The 18,226-nt window shown below is 35.7% G+C and overlaps 1 protein-coding gene across 1 annotated transcript in view; it reads left to right on the top strand.

Annotated features, from left to right (window-relative positions):
* The window catches only part of LOC145690924 (gastrin/cholecystokinin type B receptor-like), a 157,102-nt gene that overhangs the window by 50,758 nt on the left and 88,118 nt on the right, over positions 1–18,226 (top strand). Inside the window, exon 3 of the mRNA XM_081766370.1 lies at positions 11,433–11,638. Within this exon, the coding sequence (XP_081622496.1) occupies positions 11,433–11,638 (206 nt within the window). The remainder of the gene's footprint in view (positions 1–11,432; positions 11,639–18,226) is intronic.

The following is an 18,226-nucleotide window of genomic DNA, read 5'->3' as shown; positions in this document are numbered from 1 at the left end:
TTTATTCATACACGTAACAAATTACTTTCCCCTTCTCCAAATCTCTATTTTTTTTAATTTTCATTCTTATACTTGCTTCACTTTATGTATCCACTAATAATACTATCCAGTTATCAGAAACTGGTCACTTGTTTAATTTTCTTACTTCTCTCTCTTCTATGTTTGATAGAGACTCATTCGAATCACTGTTGCTTTCATCTTTCTGATGAAAATCTCCATTCCATATTGTAAAGTTGTATATGTTGATTGGACAACTAAAGACAACTCACTTTGGAGTAGTATGCAGAGAAAAATAATATTACAGGAGTTGAAACTTGGAGAAAGAACTGATTTGTAAGAAATTGTGTTTTAATGGACGTTATATAAAGAGATGACTCAAGGTAAATTAACACGTTGACTGCCAAGCGTAATTTCGGATTATGGTGGGTTCAGGCCAAACGTTCATTTTTTTTACTTTTTTACTTTTTTACTTTTGTGACATTTTTAATTTGATTTTGCAGTTTTTAATGGTTTCAGTGTTGTTTTTGATGTTTTGAGATGTTTTCAGCCGTCCAAAAAGGGGCAATGTGTTTTGTGTTTAAAAATTATGGAAGAAGTGGTCAGCTAATAAATAGCAAACTGAAGCGTGCACCTCAAGTTGTGACCTATTGTGACATCCGCCCTAAGAGTCCATATATGTGTAGAGACTGCTTCAATGAGATTCAATAGACTTGTCATATTTCCTTCTAATAACAGGAATTAGATATTAGAAGAAAATCATATTAGATATTAGTGATTAGTGATCATATCAGATATTAGATATGAGAAGGAAATCACTAATTCATATTTCTTTCTAATTACAATTCAGGAAAGCTTTAATTGTTTGACATTTATCAGATTTATGTGCGTTTTCTCCATGTATAACAATTTAGGAAATAATGTTTTATGTATTGTAGTGCAAAAATACATTACATTATATACATTGTTCAAACAAAATGTAAAAAGAAAACAGCATACCCATATAGCTATAAGTTAGTTTTGCTTGCTGTTTTTTTTTGTTTTTAAATTATACATATAGATATTGTACCAACAAGCAGTTTTCAATATAAAAGAAAATTCTGTACTGGATTCAAAACTTGATCCCTCTTCCCCAGAAAACAAATTCCATAAACTGACAGAAAAATAAAAGACACTCAGGTCACATGTTATATCTCTCCTAAGGGCAAAGTAGGATGGTCAATAGTTAAGAACACACATGACCAAGAAGGAAACCTAGTGTGTGTATACTTAAGTATACACGTGGCCTGTACTTACCTACGCCGTGTGTATACTTAAGTATACACGTGTCAGTGAACGTGTTAATGAAGGGAAATAAATTACAAATTGGATAATGATGTGAGCAACACAATTGTGTCTACGATAGAAAGAAGTTAGTTGAGGAAATTCTTACATGGGAGGTCCTTGATTGTTTTGCCAGTAAAATCAGAGCAGAAGCGAACTAGTGCCCCTGAAGCAGGCTATGGCACTTCTTATGATTATCCGTGAAAAGTGATAAAGAATTTAATGGAAGTGAGATCGATAACTTTAATTCGTACAAACTAAGGGGAAAAAACTACTTAATATACAAACTTTGTATGCAAGAGGTAGCTCATGTAGCGATACAATTCTAATTTTTACCTTGCGCCAAGTGGGTTTTGTGGTCGACAAACACCGTGTGCATAAGTTCTCCTGCCACTTTCTTCATTCGATCGTTTCGTTCATTATCATAACCAACGTCACCTTTAGACTAGGAGCATAATTGTGGGACGTTAAAATTAAAAGTAGCTTTAGTAACATAATTGTCCTATAGAAGCACCATTATAGAAAATATCTCGAATTTCGCCACACACTCCATGGGACATAACGACATGCAAGTGTGTCGAGACAAACCGATTGGCGACCACTAGCTTAAGTTTAAGTCCATGTGTCATATAGCATCGCTACTGAAACGGACCGTAAGTCCAACCAACCAATAAAATTTTGTCACAAAGAGATGAATAAAAGCAGATTGAGGAAAACCAGTGTTTCTTTCTCTTATTTCAGAGCTACTTGTAACATGAAAACTGTGCGGATGATGTTAAACAAAAGCTTCTTCTCTATAACAGTAATCAATGCAGTTTCTCACATTTTTTCCTTGTTTATCCCTGTGTTTATCGCTGTGTGAAATTGTCAACAGTGTGCAGTGGTTTTAGTTAGATCTGGTAACAGTGATTGAACAGAAGTTGAATTTGGCAGATCAATCTATAGATAAAAGTCGAATAGTTCAAGTGGAATTCATTTTACGAGCGCTACGTAATCTCGAAAACGAAAACAAAAGACAATCTGCTAAATCAATACTTGTTATCATGTTTTCCTGTTTACCAATTCCAGTGGAAAGAGATTACTTGAATGCTGCTGTCATAGATTGTATGTTTTCGGTTAGTTCTCTCGTCACAATAGAACCCTTGTTAGTAATATTGACGTTCTTCATTATAATGCTGTATATTTATATCGTATTGATGGACGTATATACGTTAGAAATTTATATTCTTAGTGTAAATAAAGCCTACAGTGTAAATACGAATACAATAAATGCATAGTTTGTGTACAGTAGATAGAAATTATGGAATACAATGATTAAAGTTAGCGAAGAACTAAAAAAGTCTCTTTATTAAAAATTAGAAATTCGTAAGTCAGAGTGTCTATTGGTCACGAAAGTCATGAAAAAGTCACAAAATCAGAAAACGGTGAGGAAAGTCAAGAAAAAGCCACGAAAATTAGCTTTCGGGTCCCGATTTTTTATCTGCACAAAATCTGCAAGTATAGACTGGATAAGGATGGACACGAGCGAGTTCGAGTGAATTTTCATTAAAACTCGACTCGACTCGAAACAGACATCTTTGAGCTCGACTCGAGAACTTGGTTCGAAAACTTTCCTTCAACTCGACTCGAATTTGACTCGAGTTTCGAGTCAAGAAGAGCCAAAACGAACCAAATGTTGTGTGTAGTTTCAAGTATTTTCTTCAAGTATCCTACATAGACAATATAATTATTATCAATGATACTACTACTACTATAACATTATTATTATTATTATTATTATTATTATTATTATTAATAATAATAATAATAATAATAATAATAATAATAATAATAATAATAATAATAATATTATAACACCGTGTATAAACATGAAAGATAGGTGGTTTCTATCTGAATACTAAAAATTAGTTGACTGCTGACCTCTGTAGTCGTCAAATCTAGCATGCAAGAACATCGTTCACGAGGTTCTGTGTTTGAGTTCCAGAGGAGCAAGTATCCGTGCTCGAACCAAAAATTGTTAAAAGTTAGAGGGCGCCGGCCTCACATGTTCAAAACTGCTTGGTCCGGGTTTAGGGTTCTCAACTGCTCGAGCGGCTCGGCTCACAGCACATTTACTATCGAACCGAGCCAACAGCTCACCCACCCAAACCAACACGAACCGAAATAAACCGAGCTGATGGCTCACCCCAACCGAGCCGGCTCGAGACGATGGCTCATTTGAGCCGAGTCGGTGCCTCATCTCAACCAAGCCGACTCGAGCTGTTCGCTCAGTTGAACCGAGTTAAGCCGGTTAACATCCCTACACGGGTTGGGCTTCTGCTTCGGTTCAAAACTTTCACCATGCAGGTCTCAGCCTTGGTGGTGAGAACTATAGTATATACTTATGTTAGTGCTCACGACATTTTAGGCTGTCTCGTTATAAGAATCCATTGTCGTCTTGTTAATCGAGACGAGGCAAAATGCGAGCAGTGTCTCACCTCGTGAGCAACACTAAAAATATTCCACATTAGTGCTTACATTTCTAATAGCTTTCGCTTTCGAGTCTAATCAGGCAATGATTTTAAAACTATTTAAAACGAGCTAAACGAGCGAGCTATTTTTCCAACTCGACTCGACTCGAAACTCGACCTCAAAACAGTGACTCGGCTCGGAACTCGACTCAAGAAAATTAACTTTAACTCTACTCGAAACTCGACTCGAATTCGCTTCGAGTTTCGAGTCGAGTCTAGTTTTACTTCGACTTGTGCCCATCCCCAAGACTGGAATACTTTGTTCATTAAAACGTCAAAATTCAATACCAAAAATGTCTATGCTCGGCTTTAGACGCTACCAAATCGCAAGCAAAGTACGCATCTACTGCATGCATAAAATATTCCAATTGAGAGAGGACTAAAATAATAAACGTGGAGAATATTACAATTAGGCCCAATTCGCACCCAAATTCGCTCTTGAGAATGTGACTAAAATATACATATGGTTTAAGAAAGGTCACGAAAAAGTCACGAAATTTCCGTTTGGAATTTTAGTAGACACCGAAAGTCCAAAAACCATGACTCCTATGCTCACTCAGAAAGCTAATTGTTTGGAGATGTATGATCTCCACAATTGGTTCAATCGCTATTAGACCTAATTATAGCTTTTCAGACCAGGGTTATATTCCTCTTAATTACTTGGTTATTTGTCCAATGAACTTAAAAGATTCATTACTTAATTATTTATGTCTGTGTGTGTGTGTGTGTGTCTATTATTTGCGAATTTTTCAATTTTGAGCCCTCCATTCGATGGAGCCTAAAAAACTATCTCAAAGAAGTAACCCAAATTTTCTCATCACTCTTACCATTTCCGAGATAATGTTCCGATTTCGGAAATTTTAAGAAGCAATATCTTGGGAACCGTAAGTCAGAGAGATGGCATTGGTGTTGCTTAATAACTAGGAGGATGGTGAAGATTTTGATGCCAGATAGTGATCGATGGCCATTGGTTATATCTGCATTTTCGGTGTATATATATTCGATGATAAAAAGTGATATAGCTAATTCAATAGATCCCCTAATACGCGGGTTCCAAGTATATAAGTGTATTGTCTATTGAACTTAATCAAATAAATTGAATATACAATTTCATATAAGTTTCGGAAAAGATCCCTTTTAAGTTAGATGTAGAGATGCTCTTCGAACATTCTCAACTGTTTTTTGTTGAATTTTCCACATATTCCTTTCTTTGGCAGCCGCTTCTTACACAAACATTTGTAATATTCTCCACGTTTATTATTTTAGTCCTTCTCTTTCAATTGGAGGCACAAAACGATTATAAATTTTCATCCTCTCATAATGTTCGGGCAAACAATAAAAAAGAAAATCTGTACTCTTATCAAAAGTGGAACACGGAGCTACATTGACGAAATACACACACGCGAAGCAGTCGCTATGTGAGAGCACCAAATGTTACTTATGGAATCGATTTGATTTATTTGATATTTACTTTAGTTTCTCTTTCCGCAGCGAGGCTATATGAGACATTGGGCCTACAGTTTAACGTGGAATCCGAATTCTATGAGCTCCAGCCGCTTATGGAGTTGAGTTTCGAGCTTCCTGGTTCACATATTGTTAGAGTACATGTATTCAGTTTGGGAAATTTTGGTTCAATTCTCAGTGGAAACCCATGATGTTTTGATCACAAGTTAAACTGTGCTTTGAAAATTGCTATATTCTTAATGATGGAAAATGGAAGGTAAATCCAAGAAATAACTAACCGAATAATCGAGCTTAATTTTGCGTTGCAAATTTCATCAGTGCTCTGAAATAAACGATTTAACTTTTTCAGTGTGGGTGGCGAGTTAACTCGTATCTTGAAACCGCACCTTCTTTGCAGATGGCGTATATATACGCTTTCATTTTACAGAGAATTACAGAATTACAGAGAATCAAACCAGTGATCCTTGCACCAAAGATGCATATTCTAACCATTAAATCAGCGGAGAAACATTTAGTTGTAAGTGATTGGTCTACATGTATCAATCGGAAAAACTGTAATTCAACTCAATATACTTGAAAGAGAAATGAAGTCACGAGATACACGAAGTTAGTGGAAAAACAAGTCGTTTTCAGCCGATATCAATTTCTAAAAATTCCTAAAGTCAATAAATGAATGTTTATTCTTTTGTAGATACAAAAAGTAATTCTTTGTTTCGAATAATCTCAATTCACTTGGAGTCTTCTGCACAATGAGATGTATTAACTCTTACTTACCTTAACGATAACTTCTATGTATGTCCTACGCCGTGCAGGTTCTTGTATTTCTTATGATCACGAACTAAGGCATTTTATGTAATGTACGCTTACAATTTCACTGATTGAAGTCTAACTTGTTTTTTCTTAAAGGATACTGGAAGGAAATGTACTCTGTTTGATTTTTAGTTAATAGAAGAAAAAATAAAAATATTCGAAAGGAAGACAGACAGCATCTGGCAAGTGCTATTAGGTAAATTGATAGTCATGACTACATCTTTTCTTATAAGCCAGAATTCTGGGAACCCAGCATTATAACTGTTTACATTGAAGTTTTTACTATGCTAAAGAGCTTGAAAAGAGGAAAATAAATATTAGGTTGTGTAACGCTATTTTTTATGTATTATTTGCGTTTTGCAACCTTCTTGTGAACTCCTTGAAAATATAAATGAAATGTCGTATGTCTGATTTTCTGTTATGTCATTTAGGTTAAAGAAGATGGATAACCAATTCCTGTTCTTTTACTCTGTCATTTACTCTGTCATGCACGATCGAAATTTTTGATGATTGGATTCCATTTTCCTTGATCAAGACATGGAGTGGGTCAGCGGTTCGTGGGTCAACAGGACGTGGCCCACTGTGACGCACCGACCCACTACAGCTCAGTGCATTGTACTGCTCTGTTCATTGTAGACAGAGTTTTCTGAAGACTGGTGAATTTGTCTACGTTTTACTTTCAAGATCTACATTTTTCAGCCTTTTTCATTTGTTTCTATTAACTTACCTGAGATGAGTATATCTATGCGAAAAAAAGAACTTCAGGTACTTTTGGATATTGATATTTGTAATTGTAGCAATAGCAATAGGACCTGCTACTTGGCTTTGAGACACAGTCTGTGATTTGCTTGAGGAGCTAACTACTTGAAAAAAAATTTGAATCACCTCTAATATATGAATTATTATATAGAAATTAAATGTAATTGTGTGTGCGTGATCATCACGGTCAAATGCCAAAGCCAAATGAAATGATTTTTTGTATATATTTAGACTCCAATCCTAACTGGCATGTTACCATATCCTAAGAAACGACTGCAAAAACGAACTTTTGCGAAAAATTGAATATCTCACGAGTAAGTCACGGTGAGCTGCGCGTCATGGTGGGTCGTGAGTCAGACTGGTTCATGGTGGATGGTGGGTCAATGGGTCATGGGTGGCGGTGCGTGCTAGGTCAGTGCGTTAAGTTTTCATTGACCCAAGCCATCTCTGCCTCGGTCCCAATCTCTCAATTTTATTTTTGCTCATTTTCCATCTTTGGTCTTCTATTTCTACTTTCCCCATTCTCTTGCTCACCAATTCATCATTTCTTGTCATAGCGTGACCATACCACTTCCTTCATCTTCCTTCATCCATAATCTTTTTCCTTCATCTTTCTTCAACACCTCAGCCGCTTTGATGCCGCTTCAGTTATTCTTTTGTTTCTGATCTTATGCTACTTGATAACACCACAAATCCATCTTGAGCATTTCTACCACATCTAGTTTCTTCTTTTCGATTTCTTGTTTCCCCAAGTTTTTCTTCCGTATAGGATTGTGGGTCTCACCTAGGGACGACCCTAGGCGATTTGCCGCCCGGGGAATGGCATCATTTGCCGACTCCCTTTCTGCAGAAAGAACAAATCTTAAAAAACACGATTTTAAGTATTGTATCCCTTTATTAGGAACGAAGGGGAGGGAAAGGGCACTCGCACTCAGAAAGGTTTAAGTTCTACAAATACAATCTCATTGTGTCTGTTCTTTTTTCTTTAAATGAAAATCTATTGTGTTACTGAAAGACGAAGCAAACACATCTGCAGAGGAAGATTGTAATCTTTTTTTATAGAATTCAATATCGATGTTCAATTTCAATATATTAATTTGCAAGTAGCTCTTTTATTTTTATTTCTTGATTTCCTTCTACATCTGTTATAACATTTCAAAAAGGAAAAAGTGTTGTTTACAACTTCAATGATAAGGAACTGTTTGTGACAAAGACAAGACTAGTTTCCATACCAATGCTGTGATAACCAACTTAATGAAACAGGTGTTCGCTACTGTTCGAGAATTGAGATTTTGTATTTGAGAATAACCAAGCAATTGATGCTGGGGTTTGTTGGGCCATTTCGCTCAGCACTGTTCATGTGTTAGATCATTTCTTTCAGCATTGTTCAACTAATGAGATCTAAACATGATTTATGAATGTAGTACTCAAATAGAAAGTAACCAGTTTAAATTTAACTACCATCATCATGAAGTCTGTTTCCAACAAGAAATATTTATTTGAGATAACATAGTTATGACAGATTTTGCCCTCCCTTTTGAATGCACGTGTTGCACATGTGCTAGAGCCAAACCCGGTCTGACTATGGTCTTCTAGACTATTCCTTTCACTTTAATCATTTTATCAAAAGAACTTGAGATCTTCCAGTTTATCATTCAAGCTTAAATTGAAATGGGCAGGAAGCTGAATTGTGGAACTGTTCATTCCTTTATTTTCGCATATAAACTCCCATCCTTATCGATAGTAGAACGGAAATATTCAAATGTATTTACTTTCTTTAGATCTTATAATTCTATCTCTACGTTTCCTCAATTTTTCCTCTGAAGTTCATATATTATATTTCGTACCTACTGATTTTTAATCATCTGCACTCTAAAGCTCTTTTGCATTCTAATTTCCTTTATAACTTTTTCCTGTTGGAATTACATAAGACAATGTCATTTGTATATAGTATATATCACGGAGATACGTCTTTGACACCTAAGTAATTAAACTGAATTATTACAGCAGAGTTAATACAATGAGAAAGTAGAAACAAACGTGAGAATCCCGAGAGAATCCAGGGGCATGCTATTGGTTACTACACACTCAGATGACTTAGGATTCCTGGGATTGAAGCAGGAAATTTTCGTGCCACTCGGGAACATAGTGTTTCGTAAATTATAAAGAGAGAGAAATGACAACTCATATGATCATATTTTTGTGGCAACTCATATGATCATGTTAATATTCTAAATATGAAAGCATTTACTTTTTGAGAGAAATAAAATAGGCTGTTGAATTCTCGGTAGTAAAAATAATTTGTTTAAATGTATCTACGTAATTCTCTCTCTCTCTCTCTCTCTCTCTCTCTCTCTCTCTATCTATCTATCTATCTATCTATCTATCTATATGTGTATCTATTACGTTGAATTTAATTAAGCCTTTGATGCAATAAAATACAGAATTATGAATTGAATAAATTAAGCCTGTCAAGGACGAAAACTTCCGTGCATTATGAACTTCTTATATATTGTTTATTTACATACGTAAATTAAAAAGGTTTTTACTTACAGTATTAATGATGGTTTCGATATCATGTAGGCCATTTTGATGGCTTAGTAATTAACTTGAGTATGCTCAGAGATACAGAGTGTAACGACGCTCCAGCCTATCTGACGTTTTTAATTGTTCCGACCCCTTTTGTTTATTGTTTGGTAAGTTTATATATTAATGTATTGGCCTTTCACCTGTATGAGTTTTTTTTTGTGTTTCCATTTTTGACATTGTCACTTTCATTTTTGATTTAACTTCCTTGAAGGTAAATTTACTTGTTTTGTAGAAACTTAGCCTGTTGCTTTTATTTTCAATAACAAAAATGTTTGTTTATGTGTAATTATTTTTTTTTAGAATTATATTACATTCCCTCTTGCGAAAGAAAAAATAAACCAAGTGCTTTTGATTATTATCTTTTCTTTCGCTTATTATTCAAGACTGTGAAAGTCACAATACAGACACATCGAAGGCAGTTGCTCAAACTCTCCAGGGTAACTCGTACCCCAAATGAAATGGTTGATGACAAGTAAATACATAATATCGCTGCCTCAACGGAATTTGAGACCCTACAGACATGTCCTCCCATTGCTACCCCAATGCCTTAGCACTGACTATAATCGCCTGACTATCATATCATAATTTGTTGATGTTCTTTATCCACATTTAAAAAAAAAGCAGAAGTGTTGCGTGTATGCCACGTGAAGGAGTTTGGTTTGTATAACCATATTTTTTGAATTCATATTGAAACCGGAACTAAACTTTCTCCGAATTCTGGTTTCAGTAGATAAATTGGAGTGGAGATCGAACATATTCTTGAGACTCTTAAAATGATTGGAGAAATCTGCTTCTCACTATCTGTTACCGTTTTTGCTCTACAGTCATCAATGTTAAAACAAAAAAATCAATGATTTCCCCCAACACTGATTTGAATATTGTAATAGTTACTCCCTTTGAAGGGGTAGGTGGAGCTAGGTTGAGTACATCAGAGTCCGAAATCGACTCCCACTACGGGTCTTTATTACAACTTTGTCTAATGCAAGGTAGATGAAAGGTAGCCTACGACCTTGCAGCCTTGAGGTAGAATCTCTTCATAACTCCGGGCAAGCTAGGTAGAGTGATATAGGAAACCCCAATGCTCCGAAGCAAGGAGTGAGGAGGTTAAGTATCACAGACCTTCAAAGGAGGCTAAGCAACTGAGGTTGGGATCCCGATATTCTTGGGTCGAGCAAGCAAGACGCGTTGGAAGGAATGCCTAGGGCTTTTTTTTAAGCAAACTATAGGCTTTGATATTGGGTTTTTCCTAAAGCTTCAGGCAAGATAAAGAAGGAGAAATGAGTCGCACAGGGGTACCTGCCCGTTGAATCGTCTTCATTATTTAGGAGCTCTGGACGGCGGTGGCTCTGCTGCTCCCTTGTCGTCTGTGACTATAGGTGGTGCTGGTGTCCGTCGTTTGCTTCTTGTAGTAATCCAAAGGGAAGTGTAGTAGTAGATAGTAAATACATGTGGTTGCTGTTTACAAACAGAAACACGTATGATGTTTGTACACGCAAGCTCGTGGTACATTACAATATCAGCTGCATCAACGCACTCAATATTAGCTTTTGTCTCTAGACATCCTGGACAAATCTGAAAATGATCCATCAGGTTATTCTTGAGGTTTTTTTTTGTTTGTTTTCTGGACGAACAGAAAGAAAGAGAGGTTTAACATATATAGGAGCCTTGGATATACGAAACTCCGTAAACATTCAAAGAAGCGTGGCGTAGTACCTTAATGCGAGATTTGAATTCCATTGAAGTTCAGAAATATATTTCAGCGATGCCAAGATCCATATCATACCAAGTATTGTAATTATAAAGTTACACACCTTATTACTTATTTATTTTGTCTTATAACAAAGGAAAGATGTCTGAAAAAAATGCCCACTTAAGTGTAACAATCGCGTAAAAACATGTCACATTTACAGACTGAATTACGCCAACTAAATTTCTATTAACCATTTTCAAAACAAGGCTTAGTAAATATATTATTTCCAGGTTCAAATTGAAGTTGGTTCCCGTGTGAAGGCCTATTGGTGTGTGAAGGACTGGGACAACCTTCCGTTATGGAGATTCCACGAGCTTTACATGTTTCTGTTAATACTTGTGGTTCCCACATGTGTCATGGCGGTCACATATGCTTCCATTTGCTCTGAAATATGGAGGGTGATGAAACAGAGACATAATATGACTGGAGGCCAGTCGTAAGTATTTAACAATTATTATTACGACTTATTGTGAATATCATAAGTGCTAATATATTTATAATATTACTTGAAAGTAAGACAAGACGAATGGCGAATATTATCATTTAGTGTCATTACTTATAACCTGCTGTAAAATCTAACATAAGAAAATATCCACGTAGCAATTATGAAGTACTTGGTAGAAACTATGAGGTACATAACTTTTGTGTTTAGATCTACTAGTTTGAAATAATCCATTTGCCTTGACACAAAACCCTTGAGAATGAAAGTTAACATTAATTAAAACTGGCGTTTAAAGTCAACACGATCATTGGTTTCTGCCATTATTGGCAGGTCACGTGCTGCACCTAAGAAGCTTCCATGCTCCAGGGTCTTCCACTGACCTCTTAGTCTTCACGTACGCTTTCCTTGTTTTTATATCGTCCATTAGTTGTAGTCTCCTTTGTCCCCTCCTTCTCTTTCCTGTCATTATACCTTCTAAAATGTCTCTAATAATACAATTCGTTCTTAGCTAATGTGCCAACCAGTTTCTCTTCCCCTTCTTAATAATACCTAAATTTTTTTCTTTTCTCCCCACATTTCTAAAACACTTTCATTGGTTTTCCGTTTTACCCAGCTAATTTTCTGCATTCTTCTTCACACCTACATTTCGAAAGCTTCGAGTAGTTTTTCATCATTTTTGCGCAATGTCCATGTTTCGGACCCTTATAGTACAATACTCCACACGAAGAACTTTATGCCTCTTTTTCTCAACTCTTTAGGTTTTAGATTTCTAGGCTTTTCTCAACTCTTTTATTCAACGTCCCACAAAATAGTATTTTTCTTCCTCATAAAGGCTTCTTTCGCCATTCCTATCTTCATACGATTTAAAGTAATCCTACCGAAAATGGAAGATGTATGAAAGATAAATCTATCTCATTATTGATAGAATAGAACGAAATTTATACTTTCACGTTCCACAGTTATGCCCTTTATATTCAAGGTGACGAATGATAAATGAATAGGAATGATTATGAAAGAATCTGTGAAACAATATTTTAGGAGGAAAGAAAAAGCCTTGTGGAAACCTACAGAGACAATTATGTCCAGCACAAACTCACTTGGCCTGTCTTCGAACTAGACAATCCTTACACCAAAAGTGAGCACTCTACTGTGATTCACCTTGCTCCAGCCTCATCGTTGTCGATATTTTTTAGGGTAACTTTTTAATGTTTTAGGATGATATATGTACCAAAATTAGTTAAAGAATTTAATATGTGTACGTTCTAGGTTACACGTGAAGGCAAATTAACGAATTCCAATTAGTACTTCATTGGTAGAATGTCGTGTTTGTGCTATCGTATATACTGGATGAAAACATTCGCAAATAAAATGATAAAGTTTCAAATACTAAAAAAGCAGAAGATATTTTAATAGTATTTGGTAATAGTCAAAGTCTAAATATAACATATAGATAGCAAAATAATATGATGTCAAAACGTGTGTTAATCACCAATGATCAGCCAAACCTTTAAGAACAAATAAATCACAGCAACCTGAAATTCCGGTGTGTCAGGTACACACAGCAATAATTTAATGTTTAGCCTTCACATTATCATGCACGGGTATTACAAATATCTGAGTAACCGACATTAAGAATCTTTATTACCTTTTACTTCTTGCGCCGTATTTGATATTTATACACTGGAGCGAATAGCGTGTTATATTTTCTGTAACATTTTATGTAAATAGTTTTGTAAAGAAATTATTTGTGTGACAAACGTTATATTAACAGAAACGCTTCCAACTGCATTCGATTTTCTAATCCTTGTTCTAGGCGTATTTCAAATCATAAAGATCATGTGAGGTAGTTGATTAAGCTGCTACCATTTCAAAATTTATTCCAAAATTTGATGAAGCTAAAATAGCTGTAGGTATATGTTAACATATAACACAACTATGGTAACATAGATAAATTGTGTTGAATTAACGCATTAATTTCTTAATATCTAAGTTCATCATATGGACCTATCATGGAAATTGTAAACGATGATATATTGATATATATATATATATATATATATATATATATATATATATATATATATATATATATATATATATATATATATATATATGTGTGTGTGTGTGTGTGTGTGTGTGTATGCATATGTATATCCCTTTCCGGATCCATGGTACAATTTGTACCATACGCATTTTTCATGGTACATTGCGTTATTTCTCTTCTATTTGAGCTTTTTCGTCCGTTTTTTTTCAAGTCCAGAGACATTGTAGAAGACATTACATATGATTTCAGACCGTCCTGCGTCTAGACATAGGAGGTGATGACGTCATAATCTTAAAATGCATTTTTTTCCCCTTTTTAAGCCTATGTTCATTATTTTTTGGCGAACTTATTTTTGAACGTAGAAGATTGAAATTTTGCACAAACAATCAGTCCAGCGAGTAGTATTTACCAGATTTTTTGTTCCAATGTCAGTGTTACAACAGAGGGGGAACTAGAGGGGCAAAGGGTTAAAAAAGGGATATTTTTACCCCAAAAATCCCGTTTTTCGTCAATTTCCCGCCTCACATACATGACCACGTGAATCATACCGTCTGAAAGGCAGTTCCATTCTGAAGAGATCGACGGTCGAATTATTATTCTAGGGTAATTAGGGCCGTCTCAGTGAATTTTTATCCAAATATACTTCTGTATAGGGTAAAAGTGGGGCATGGTAGGGAAATTTTTTCTGGCGGGCATGATCCTAGGATAAAAATAGTGACGATGCAGTAGCTGTTTGACTGAAAGTCTAAAAAATAGCCCAAAATGCCAGGATCCGGAAAGGGATATATTTGTAATAATAGTGTGCAGTCGCCCCTTGTCGGTCTGAGAGCTAAGATGATGTGTTAGTAATTGACGTGTTTGGGGATGTCAGATCCGACAAGTTGCGCCCAGGATTTCGTAAATATAGAACTTAACAAAACATGAGGTACGGGATCCAACCTGGGTTGCATTTAAATGAAATCCAACACGTACAAAAGAAACAGACTGTGATGTTAAAGGGGGTGAAAAGGGGTAAGAAGGGAGTAACTTTTGGGATAGGTTAATCTACTCGCACTTACTTGCTGATCTGATCGTTGTCCTCTCGACGATTCCTCCAACGGGCCGACGTCCGTCCATCCTTCTGTTTGGCTGGCTGGTCGTTCAAGTAACCAAAGTTAAGAGTCGGCGAAACCCGGACTGAGTAACCAATTTCACGGAGACCGCAACTTTAGATAAACTTAAAACTTCTTCTTAAAAAGCAATACATCGTCGTTGAATCAAAGGTGCTCTCTGAGACAGAGCAAGGCTATAAATCGTAAATTTCAAATGAAGCTAGCGGTCTACATTCTAACTCGTCCCTCGCTCCATGTCAACTGTCCCCTCCAATAGTCTCTCAATCCATTTTGTCTGGCGTTCCTTCCGGGTTCATATCCTCGGTTATTCACTCTGATTTGCGTTTCGATGGAAAAAGTGCATGCTCGTAGAATAACCAAGGTAAGGTGATGATAGGAATGCGGACGGGGAAGCAATCTGTTATTTTATTAATTGAAAAATTACAACGTAAGAAATGAATGACAGACAGCAAAGGCAAATGAACTTAGAAAAACAAGTCGATAGGTGATTTAATTTGAAACGAATGATGATGCTTTTGACTGAGATGTTCTTTTAAAATCATTGTTCAAAATAAGAAACTTTTTCATATGTCCAAATACACATATCTTCACATCCCCCCCCCCCTGAAATTAAAGTCCCGAATGAAAACATTTCGGAGACAAACAAAAAAAAATCACTTTTTAGAATTTCTGTTTAAAAAAAAAAAACTTAAGCATCTTTGTAGTTTCATTCAGTCTTCACGATAAAAACACAGCAGCAAATATAGTCTGAAAAGAATCATATGATAAGAAATGATGAGTACAGCAGAAATGTTCACACACTAACACAGTTGATAGCAGAACAGTCAATGCCAAATGACGTAAGCACAGCAAGGTCGATGTTGTAAACACAGCATCACTAAGCATAAAATGTAGGTCTGGAAATCACAGGTACAATGTCCTTACACATCACATAACTGGAAAGTTCATTCAGTACAAGTAGATCATAGGAGTAGGGTAGACAGGTATGTAATAGTAACATCACAAAATTTAGGGGATACAGTCAATGACTGCCCAAAACACGTAAGATATGAGAATAGGGACAATAATTGGATAAAATGATGGAATGAATAAAAATCGACGAAAAATCAGGGGGAAAAAAGCAAAAGTAATAACTAAACCATAATCCATACGTATATATCTATATATAGTAAATAAAAACTCCAATTCCAATAAAATTGTAACTCTATGATCAAAATAATCATTACGCGGTAGAAGAAAAATTAATCTAGCTACCCATAGAAAGAATAGACAAAACAACACAAAAGAATGTTGATTTCAGGTTTTAGAAAAACGAATTGTGGAGAATTTAGTTCCACAATGTCCGACGTATTGGCAGAGTTATAGCCCTCTGCACTGGCTATTAAAACCTTAAAAGAAATCAACATGACAGACTATCACCAAACATATTCCTAAATCCCTAGCTAAATATGCGATAAAAGAAAAAAAAACTTTTTTTTTAATATACAAAAGTAAAAGTACGTATGCCCACAGGAAAATGTGGAATCAAGTCAAATCTTCAAATATACAAAAATATACATCAAATAAGCACAAATCTTCATCATGCATAAATCCCAAGTCATCTTCATGATGAAATACACAAATTTATTATATACACTGCAGGCGATGAAAAATTGATCATTCCAAAAGATCACTAAAATCACACAAGAGGTTATAACAGTGTATATTCCTTTGAAAAGAATACATTGACTGAGTATATTCCCAATAACTAATAACAAATCGTAGGATCAAATCAAAAATCCAGGGAAAGAAAAACTGCGTTCTTCTTTACATCCACATTTATATCATAAAATGCATCTTGAAAAATGCAAAAAACGTAAGAATTCCTTCTTCATCACTATCATAACATAGATAGCATACACATATCAATTCACAGTTGCGTCTATCTCCCTAGTTTTCTTCTGCAAAACAAAATGTATCAATAAGATGTTGATTTGGCGCCTAGATACTAATTTATTCAGTTCATAAGCTGTTGATAAGATGACCAAGAAAAAGAACGTGTTCTACAAAGTTAACCAACAGTTCTAAGTGACTGAAAAAAAAATGGTGTCTATATGAGTACTCCTTTTTCTCCTTATCTTCGTTGTAATTGTTATTGCCGGCAAGACTTAGAAATACAAACAAACCAAAACAAATTCCATAATGACATGGCCAGTGTCAAAACAAAATTCGTTACCAACTGCACAGATGTTCCTAATCCATCAAATCTTCCTTTGAGAACCGTTTTCTTTTTCCCTCTTTTTTTTTTTAAAAAAAAAGCTTCATTGCAGAGAAACAGCTTCCACTTCTTTTCCTTCTTCCAAGGGAAAATACACAGGTAAAAGACGCTGATAGAGATCCCAATTCTCCTTGTCGAAAATACACAACACAATACGGTCTACGTTGTCCACATGATCCTCTAAAAATTTTCGTGTACTCAACAATGCAATTCTCGCAGCAGGTTCCTTAGGGAAATGAAATGCACCAGCAGCGATGCAAGGAAAAGCCACAGTTGAAAACTGATTTTTCAACACAAAATCAAAACAATTGTTATAACAATTCTCCAAAGTCTTCTTGTTCGCATCTCTGGGACCACACGTCAATAATACATGATCAGCGGGGAGATTATAACCTGGAGCAATCTTTACTTGTCCTGGTTTTAAAGAACGTATTTTTTTCACAATCTTTACGAAATTCTTCTCCTGCAGCTTCTTGGATACTTCTGTCTGCTCCTCCTAATGGAATAAGTAATTCATTCGTGGGATTGACAACGGCGTCAGCTTTAATCATAGCGATATCTCCTCGAAAAATACTGATTTTCTTGTTGATTGCAGAATTGGCACCAAACTTCGGTTTCAAACCGGAACAATTCTTCCCTGTTTCAGGCCAAGTGGGTAATTGGTTGGCAATCACAACCTCACGAAGATTCACAGATGGAATATTTTCTTCTTTTTCAATCATGTTCACCGCAGGATTAAAAATAATTTCATAGTGTTCTTCTTTTTCTTTCTCTCTCTTATTTCTTCCTTCCTGTTCTTCGGCACAGCAGGCATTCGCAGTAGCATCCTCGACAACGTCTTGTATATCCAAGTCAACATCTTCTTCTTCTTCCTCTCCCTCGTTTTCCTTCTCCTGTCTCTCGTAGTACTTCTTCAATCTCTGTACTGCAATCGAATCAACCTTGAATCTTCCTCGTGCAGTCCTGAACTTAACAAAATAGGAATTTGGGTGGTCAATATCTTGAATTATTCCTGGACCAAAATAACGTCCACTGAAAGCTCTGGTGGATCCTTTCTTCATGGTGCTGTCCAAAATCCATACCTTGTCTCCGACTTTGAAATTGGGTTTCGAATGACGTTTGTCATAAAATTTCGTTGCCGTCTTATGTCTCTGGAACCATTTATCATG

Source organism: Thermobia domestica, chromosome 7 (genome assembly GCF_964235325.1).
Source record: "Thermobia domestica chromosome 7, izTheDome1.hap1.1, whole genome shotgun sequence".
In the NCBI taxonomy this organism is placed as follows: Eukaryota; Metazoa; Arthropoda; class Insecta; order Zygentoma; family Lepismatidae; genus Thermobia; species Thermobia domestica.
The sequence above is the reverse complement of the archived record's forward strand: the minus strand, read 5'-3'. Positions and strand labels throughout refer to the sequence as shown.